Source organism: Chanos chanos, chromosome 7 (genome assembly GCF_902362185.1).
Source record: "Chanos chanos chromosome 7, fChaCha1.1, whole genome shotgun sequence".
NCBI lineage: Eukaryota > Metazoa > Chordata > Actinopteri > Gonorynchiformes > Chanidae > Chanos > Chanos chanos.
This window is the reverse complement of record NC_044501.1, coordinates 12,667,118-12,677,109: the sequence shown is the minus strand read 5'-3', so window position 1 is coordinate 12,677,109 and position 9,992 is coordinate 12,667,118. Positions and strand designations below refer to the sequence as shown.

The window sequence follows — 9,992 nt, the reverse complement described above, 5'->3', positions numbered from 1 at the left end:
CCACTTGTCTGTCTTTGTTTGACGACATTATGATCGTTTTGATTAAAATTTTATGATACGGAATACAGAACAAATTTGTTTCTGAGGGATGACCCAGTTTTCATCAACAACATATCCCAAATGGGACCCCCAGGCCACTTTTTCTTCTTACTCCTTTTGTTAGCTCTCGATGTATAAACGGTTTTATGTTCCTTGAGGATATATTGGTGGGTGATCGACATACTGAATCTGATGTTTTAATAATGTTATTCCATATTGTTTGATGGAGAGAAGTGTTTCCTTAGGTGGATAGAAGTGCTCACATTAATTGGTTTGAAGAGAAAAAAAACAGTTTATCAATATCGTATCTGTCACAGTTTGGTTACGCTAAGCAAGTTTTTTCTTTTTGGAAAGGTTTTTATTTGTTTTGAGCTACTGTATAATTTTTGCTTGGGTTTTTAATTCTGGTGATTATCGTTATCATGGCAAACTTGATGTTGAAGAATCATACTTCGAATGAAATGTTTGTGGAGGTGTATTCCTGAAACTGCCACGTGAAATAATAATGAACTAACAAGAATTCTGCCGGGTTTTTTTTTTTCCGTATTACAGAGGAGCCTTTTCTCAGCGTTGTTTTTATTCCTGAGTAATCTCAATACTTTATTCTTCAATATCACTACTACTCAACCATCTCTTCAAACATTTCTTAAAAAAATAAATAAAATAAATATATATACATATATATATATATACACATATATATAAGAATTCTTCTTTATGATGTCTCAAAAAAGCATGTTAGTATTGTCCATACATACAGTGGTTCTACTACCGATGATAAACTGTTTTGCTGTATGTATTGTTCTGTAAAAGGGACGGGCGGGCATTTGTCTGCAGAATTTCGCCCTGTTTTTGTACAAGATGATGTGTGCCTGGATGTTCTACTGTTCCCTTATTATTGCATGAAGGAGAGATGATGTTCTTATTCAATTTTTTTTTCTTTTGCAGTTTTGTAGGTGATGTGTAGTCCACTGTTCTAATACACTATGGTAGGCAGTGTTTGCCCCCCCTCCCCCCTCCCTCCCTCCTCTTCCTCCTCCCCCTTCCCTCTCCCTGACACACCTCCCCCTTAAAGTAATACATTGTAACTTGATGGAATTGTAGTCCTAGATGTTTCATAGTCCATTTTATTTGAAAAGTCAAATGTTTTATGAATCCTGTATAGTGATGATTTTTGTAACCTTCTCTAGTAAAAATGATATTTTCTATGATCGACACAGGTGCATTTCTTGTTTTAATTTGAAAGCATATTATGCATTAGAGAGATCTATACCATAGAGCAAACAGTACTCTGTTCTTTCAGTATGAACAACCTTACAAAGTGAATCATAGGGTCATCCTTTTTTTAATAACAAAGTATTTTATGTGAGTAATGTGAAGCAGAAGTGTTCCTGCCAGAAAAAAAACAGGCTGCTGTTGATGTCACAAAACAGCAAAAAAGAAAAACTGACTTAGTGTGAATAAATAGCAGGTTCCGCTTGCTTAATGTTTGGGTGTACGACATGGATTCCTGCAAATCTGCTGCCACCTGGTGGTGAGAGACAGACGACTTTTCTTATTATATGACGTCATCGCATTATCCATTTAACCACAAGTGGCGCTGTGCAGCCGCGAGACGTGACCTAACTTCTCTGCTTATGGTATCAGTACCACAAACCGCTAAGCCTTGAGAAAAATGCTGAGCCACATTCTTGACATTTTTACGATGGGGCTACGGTCTTTCCAGCCGACAATGCGCTTGACTTAGTTTAGGCCCAAGGCTGCTTTGATGGTACAAGAACCAATAAGGACATTTTTCATTTTATTAGCAATTTCCTTTCAAAAGTATCATTCATTGCAATCTTGTTTTTTTTTTTAACTCTATGGCAAAAAAAAAATCATTGTGCTAATAATGACACAAAATACACATTTAAAAGATACTACATTTAATTTGGTCACACAAAACATTTTTCACGACACACCAGTTTCCTTAAAAGAAGATGCAATCCAGTAACCCAATTCAGTGTGACTCAAACACCAGGGTAGGAAATGTTAGCCACACAGCCAGTTTCAGGAGTGTTCTAGAAAAATTAAAAATGTAAGCTAATAAATAAAACATAATCCAAAGATACATCACCTGCATTTTTGAACAACACTTAATTAAAAAAAAAAAAAGTCAACGTGAAGTCAACTTCTGGCTCGTTTCCTCTATTGAATGGCAAAGGGGAGATAAACTGAGGGTGTGAGGCTGCTGAATGAGCCATAGATCAGTGACCATTCATCAGGATAAGGCAGTCAACCTTTACAACTACTGTCTGCCCCAATAAATCACACAGAGAGGTTTCACTACTCAATGCTTGGCAGCCGTTATTACGAGACCTAAGCTACTAAAGTTCGCCTGAGGCCAGCGCTAGTTTTTCAGATGTTTTAAGAACCACCGGACACAGGTTATTGGCAGACTCCAATGCCCGTTCCTTTGGTAATCTTTTTTTTTATCGCCCAGGCATATAAATAGCCCTATTTAAACACAGTTCTCATCGCTAACCATGCAAAGCTAGGACAGGAAAAAAACACAATATATCTTTAAGACAAATAACACCTACATGAGGGAGTGTAAAAACTTACACAGTGCTAAAAAATCCTAAAAATATCCGTAAAATAAATTACCAATATATATTAATTAATTTGGCACCAACAGCCCCAGGAGTGAAAAGTGATTGCTGTTTCATTATTTAAAAAAGGTCCTATATATTTACTTAAATTACAGTGCCACACACTTATTCTCAACCTTCTACATTCACCTTCGTGGAGAAGTAAAAAAAAAAAAAATGCAGTGTGATGTAACTCCATCATATCATAAAGCACAGTGGAATGTATATCAACTGTATTTTTCTGTGTGCATATGTTAACCTTCAACATGAAAGAGAGAGAGAGAGAGAGAGAGAGAGAGAAGGGGGGGGAGATGTGTAAACATGAAACCATACTAAGATCCATGTACACTGAACAGAGTTAATTCAACTCTACGCTGAAGTGCTGGAGTGTGTTAATGTATGTAAGAATGTCTAAGATGCCTAAGAATCAGCAGGAGAATTAGACACGCAGCAGGACAGTCTGGAATGTTTAGGAATTTTTCGTTAACAGTCAATGATTATTCCGTAGTGTGCTATCAACAGCAGGTATTGCCAGAACGAGGCTTCTTCCGAAGATCCACCGCGTCTGAGGGTAACAGATGCTCCGCTCGGTCCTCTGAGGCCATCACGCGCCTCACTGCCTCCTCAAACGCCGCCGTCACATTGATCGCGTCCTTGGCACTCGTCTCGAAATAAGGATGTCCGCCATTCTCGCGACACCACCGTCGGGCTTCTTCGGCCGCCACCTGCCTTTCTTGAACGTCAACCTTGTTGCCAAGTATGACAAAAGGGAAGTTGTCAGGCTCTTTTACGTCAGCGTAGTAGGCAAACTCTTTTTTCCAGTTGGCTAGGTTTACAAAGCTCTGACTGTCATCCACGCTAAAGGTGAGCAGACAGCAGTCAGAGCCGCGGTAGAAAGGCGTTCTGAGGCTACGGAAACGCTCCTGTCCGGCCGTGTCCCATATCTGTAGGGTGACCATACGGCCGTCAACCTCTAGTTCCTTGTTGAGAAACTCCACACCGATGGTGTGGAAAAGGTGACTGTCAAACTTGTTGGAGACGTAGCGATTCATGAGAGAAGATTTCCCAACTCCGCCGTCTCCAAGTAGAATTATCTTTAGTAGGGACGACTTAGAGGCCATGTTTGGCTGGTCAAACGAAAAGTAACCTGGAACAGGACATGTCAATGTTTTAAAAGCAAAAAACAAAACAAAACAAAAAGAGGCAATCTGCAACCCAGTCTTCAAAAACAGGCCAGGAGCTTGATTAAATTAGTAGGAGTTTCTGGAGTGGGTTTTTTTTTTTTGGGGGGGGGGGGGGGGGGGGGGGCATTTATTTACTAAAGCAGCAGAGAGGTCATAATTCTACACCTTTTTTATTGCAGAGTAAAAGGTATGGCAAAGTTTTTCCTGGGCAAGTCAATAAAGCTGTTACTCAGTCTCTCTGGAATTATACCTTGTACCTCCCAAGCCTAATAATCACATGTTTAAAGTAACAGGAGTGCCAGCCTGACCCTCGACACAGAGAGACCACTCCCTTTCAGTAAATGACTCTGTTCACACTAAAACTTTTCATGTGAAAAGCAGTTTAAAATTACAAATGAGGTACTCATTTTAAATGGACTTAAATCATCTATTTTTTTTAGTTGCTGAATCATGTTTTTCTCCATAAGAATAATGTTATTGTCGGCACTGTCATAACGCTCTAGTTAAAGCCATGATTCAATACTGCAAGCCCTAACATATAATCAAAACCAAAACCGACACGCTACACATTTCATAGAATGTGACTACACCTAAGTTTATTTGACAGAGTCGCTACACTGGTGCCGTATTAGCGCACAAAGATCATGTGAGACAGTCTTGGTACGGAATGCTTGCCCAACACCCATCACCTCCACACAGTGAATGGGCTTCAGGGGTATGTCCCTGGTGTAGTAAAAAAAAAAAAAATTTAAAACGAAAAGCGAATCTGCTCGTCGCTCTTGCTTGACCTGCTCGACAGGAATTCGAAAAAGAAAGAAAAAAATCAAAGCGAACACAAACACGTAGTAATAATACTGAACTAAATCGTTACATGGAATCCCTAAGTCGCGCATATTTTTATGTGCTCTTAGTTGATGTTCCACTAACTTCATCAACTGCAGTATAAAGTGAACTTAATAATTCTTTCGATGCAAGGCGACAAGCTGGCAAATGCGTTTATTAACTCCGCTCTCAGGTCAAGAATTCAACACTAAACTGTCAATTTACAGTTACGAGTCGACTCTCCACTGAAATGTCAAAATGATGCATATAAAAACATTTTCACAATTTTAGCAAACTGCTAATCTTGCCACTCTTGACAAGTGCATTCTTATGTAAATTCTTCCAACCTATCGGCATTAGTTGCTAACCTATTATGTTAGCTAACAATATTAGCCTGTTAACTGTTTGTACTATATTATTTTCAGGACAAACTCACAATTACTAAGCCAAGAGCATTATTCTTTACTTCTGAACCGAACATTACCGTTGTCAATTCACCGAAAAAGAATGAAGAACTCTTTCAGCGGTGCCATCCTTCTAGCTCCATATAGAAATGATACACTCCGTGGAAGTTGTCCGTCATGGCGCCGCAGGGCTAGTTTCAGATATGCCACTGACACTCATATGACCAAATGCAGACTTCACTCCAGACTGGACACTTTCAGAGGTATTTCTCCAGTTCAGTGACTTGCGCGGAAATGCGGAAAGCTGATGGCATTTCACTTTTGCTGACACCTGAACGATGAGTCAGGCGTGCAAGGAAACTACCCAGGTTTGCTTGGGTTTTTTTTGTTTTGATTGTTTGTTTTTGGACAAAGTTCTATTGGCCAAAACATTAGTGACTGATTTGATTGATATTACAGTTTTGTTCCGCAGAATTTCAAAGGCATTCTTTTAAGCCTGCAAAACATTAGCCAAGAGTTACATTTGATAGCCTACAGAGCTAAAGAAATTATTACATTCACTTTATTTATGATATTCAATTCACATTACATTTTTCAAGTGTGGTTATAGTAACTCTACTGTATACATGCTTGAGACCACGTGCCTGTTTTTTTGTTTTTGTTTTTTTCCAGAAAAAGAAAATAGTGATTATGCAGGTTACTTACAAAATGTCTAACCTTTAAATGTTTCTATTATAAAACGGTGCTAAATCCAGATTAATGTTTTCAATAAATAGACATCCTATCATTTACCTGCAATCTAATTTTTACAATAGTTAATCATGATATGAATGATATACAGCTATTGCTTTGCTAATGTTTTAGTGCCACATGTTCAGTCTATATTATAAACTGGGGTTACACTAAAATGTACTCTGGAAGAACAGAATCTTTTGTTCTGACTAACATGACATCTTGTTCCCAGAATTGAAATGATCTCTAACTCCAGAAATAAAGAAAAAAAAATATGTAACTTTGCTTAACGGAATTCCTTAGTGAAAGTCACTGTGAGTAATAATGAGAAAATCCTGTGTAGTTGTGCGGCTGATGTATGAAGCTCTCTGTACTAAAGGATCATGGGAAATCAGACCCCTGAATTATATCTAAGGCAGATTACAAAGTCACATGCCCCGTGCATGTGGCACACTCTAGGTCACATGTGTATAGGAAGGCCACAGAGTGTACGTGCTCTAGAAAAGTCTTCTTAAGGCATGTGCACTCTTTTGTGGCCTAACCAAGAGAATGCCAGGAGAATGAAAAAAAAAAAAACAGCTATAACCCTATGCAGTGAGAATGTACACTGCTTAGTAACTGTTAAAACATACAAAGGGTTCAGGTTATTCAGGATTCCCAGGATCAGATGAGGTGTTCTTGGTTCAACACAGAGAATTACTGTTTAACCATTTTGAAAGAAATGTATAAGTTCAAAAAAAAAAAAAAAACAAGAGCTCCCAATAGTAGACTTTAATAAACATGACAGTAATAATAACTGCTTCACATGACATTGATGTAATTATATCTGTGCAGTGGCATGTTCCCTTCGAAACCTATCCACATTTCAGGGACAGGAAATATGTTTCTGAAAACGCTGCAGATTTTAAATCTGCAAATTTAAATAAAATGTATTCATTAATCTATGAATTTAGTCGTAAATTTATTCGTAAAAGAATGTTTTGCTTCTAGTAAACATACTTAAATAATCTTCTCGTCTCGTATTTGTGTCATAGACAGATCCAGTTGCTGTGGTACCACTGCGTCCCACATCGATTACACGTCACAAACGTCATTGCGTCCTCGTCTGCCTTTCCGTTCCGCGCCCAGGACGGCAGGAAGAGCGTGCCTCGCGAGATCTGCGTAACCGTACAGTCCGATCCTTCGCAACGGCGACAACGGACTCTCTGCGTGGGCGTCCCCTCCACGCCTCGCGGTAGCTGACGCTCGTTGATACTGGCAGTCGTGTAGACCTCCCTGAGTCTCCGGAGCTCCTCACTGGCCATCTCCGCTGCCGACATACTGGCAAAGACTTTGGGGGTCAGGGCACCAGTCAGGAGACCCTGCCTCAGGTGGGGGTTCTTTGGGTTCCTTAGATTGGCTACCTTGCTTCTGACACAGGATTTATATTTAGACAGGTTTGGCCCATGCAATGCATAGATTTGCGCTTCAATTTCGTTGGCCAGGGCTGTGAACTTAGAAACCTGCTCCGAAGCAGTCTCTGTTTTCGGGCTTAGAGCTTGCAGAAGGAGCTCCACGCATTTGGTTCTAATTTCCAGGTCTGTTTGACCACAGTGGGAAGATGTAACATTAGAGGTGTAGGCACTGGTTTCAGAATCTTCACCAGCTTTGGGGTTCTGTGAATCTGTTTGATCGTTAAAATTCTTTCCCCCTATCTGTGCACACTTACCCTCCATGGTATCTTCTGCCAGTGGAGATACTTCGTTGGGTGTTTGGGAAGCCTCAACCACACCAAGCCTCTGTAACTCATCTCTCTGTTTGGCAACATTGTTTTCAACTGGGTGGCTACTGCCCTCTCTGTGGGACAAATAGTCTGTGACATTGGGAACAGTGTTTTGAAGTTCATCCGAGTCATATTTGCTGACCACTTCCTCAGATGTCTCGTGTTCATGTGTGGCCTTTGTACTGTGTTCTTTGGTGTCATTTTTCTGTGGTATAGTACAAGCGCCACTGTACAGCTTCTTCCATTTTGAAAGCAGAAGTTTCGCATTTTTTTTCACTGTTGTCTCGGGGCAGAACTTCAGGAGCTGGAAGAGGACTTTTGCAATGTCTGTATACTGTAACTGCTCTAAAGTGACAGAAATATTGCTGAGACTTGTGAGCAGAGATTTGACGTCGTCATAGTTACCATCCTCGTGCAGTTTTCCGATTTGTATGGCGTAGTGAGTGATTTCTTTGGTGTCCATTGTCAAACACCCTGAAAATGCAGAAAACGCCCAGTGTTGAGGCTGCATGCATTTTGCAGTTGGATTCTGTTGCTAACGACTTGAAGTGTAGTCTTATTTGAATTGACACTACGTTCGCAACAGAATTATATTACATTATAATGTGTAGTCTTGACGCTCACAGTTAGCCTACACAACAAAATGTTACGGAAAATTAATAGATACATAATGCGACTAATTCTAAATACGTCTATTTACTGCGAGTTATTGGAGATTTACAGTTTTTCGTAAACCTTACCGATGGTTACAGTGACCAAGCCGCCATATTTGTTTTGATGTCTGTGACGAGGGGTGTGTGATCCTTAGCGGCGACAAGGCGGCGCTGTTTTACATTTTATCGTCAAATAGTTTTGACTCAGTCATGGCGCAATATCGCCACATGATAGTCACAATAAAAGGGAATACTGGTGATTATTTAAACAACAATAATGCAACCCCAGCAAACTAATTAAGATCAGTATGTCCTCACAGACAGATACGATTCTGAAATTGCGTGTTTTTAGCCCTCAAGAGGCCCTGTGGTCCCTCTGACAAATCACATCATTGACTGGTAAAACAGGCATTCACGGGAAAGTCTGCAGACATAAAAACAGCAGGAGATTAACATTTTAAATACTCAAGAGAGCTGTGGTGTACGACAGTACGAAACATTAGGTCATTAACGTGTTCATCGGATCATGTGTAATTCTGCTGACTTGACTAATAGAAGTCTTCAGCAGTCATGTAAAATCAAGACAAGATGCTCAAGTTTAATTCAGGTGAATGCATTAATGATTTCAGTTTATTTGTGCACAACCTCAACCCCTGCCAACCTCAATTCACTTCTGTGAACTTCTGCAGGCAGCAGGCCCGGACTTGGCAAGTATGAAACCATTTGTTACCTAGTGATATAACCCACCTGAATTATGTAACGTTGTATTTGTTGCCCATGCAAGCAGAATGGATGAAATGGACAAGCCTAACCAGTTTGACCTAAGGGATGTGCGCTGATTTAGTGATTTCCTGTCCACAGAACGAGAACTCTCATGGAGGTAAAAATTATAAACATCGTGGTTCCTCACTGTTGCAGTGCATTGTGTGTACCAGGAGCTGTATGGGAAAGTTATTTTTGTGTGTGTGTGTGTGTGTGTGTGCGTGCGTGCATGCGTGTATGTGTGCGTGCGTGCATGCGTGTATGTGTGCGTGCATGTGTGCTGTCTGTACTTTTTTGCTGAACACACACAATTGATGAAACCTGAGAGAGCAAACATTTTTCGTCTCACAGAGCACATACATATGATCTAGTGAGTATACTTCAGTTTCACAATGGCTTGTGTCATTCATAGCTTTGCTGCCCACCCTCCACTGTGTTGGAGTAAATGGGATTGCTCCCACAGTACAATCCGTGCTTTGAGTAGAATGACCATGGTTCTACCTGACTGATAAGCTGTTGTGCTGAGATCAGTAACAGCAGTCCTCTCTAGAGACGGCTGTTGTGTGTGGGAATCTCAGCACTGCTGACTAATCTATGTGCACAGTAGTTTCTTAAATGTGGTAATGGAATTTTACTGGCGATACTTCAATTTTTTATTGTTGTTGTTACATAATCCTGCCAGGAGAGGGCAGTAACAGCTTACAGGTTTTGTCACACAGCTGACGGGAAATGGTAAGAGCAGTCTCACTTCCTGCTTAACCCTGGAAAGTCAGAATATGAAATGAATAATTAGACCTGATTTATAAGCATGATAATGACAGAAATGGGCCACAGATTAGAGTAACTGATTATGTCTTGATGATGAAATTATCCTCTCAGGTGAAATAAATTCAAATTGATCGTCTTTTTATCAGTTTTCAGTGCTGTTACTTTCTTTTTTTCTGTGTCTGAGCAGAAACACATTTTAGATGACTAATACTATTTCAGTACCTTTGTTTGATTTT

The 9,992-nt window shown here is 40.0% G+C and overlaps 2 protein-coding genes across 2 annotated transcripts; both read right to left on the bottom strand.

Annotated features, from left to right (window-relative positions):
• Positions 1–3,184: 3,184 nt before the first annotated feature.
• On the bottom strand, positions 3,185–3,790 carry LOC115817236 (ras-related protein Rab-9A-like). The gene has a single exon (XM_030780506.1). The coding sequence runs from the start codon at positions 3,788–3,790 to the stop codon at positions 3,185–3,187; it is 606 nt and encodes a 201-aa protein (XP_030636366.1).
• Positions 3,791–6,821: 3,031 nt separating this feature from the next.
• tceanc (transcription elongation factor A N-terminal and central domain containing) lies at positions 6,822–8,036 on the bottom strand. The gene has a single exon (XM_030778969.1). It carries the CDS (start codon positions 8,034–8,036, stop codon positions 6,840–6,842), a length of 1,197 nt encoding a protein of 398 aa, XP_030634829.1. The 3' UTR covers positions 6,822–6,839.
• Positions 8,037–9,992: the final 1,956 nt, after the last annotated feature.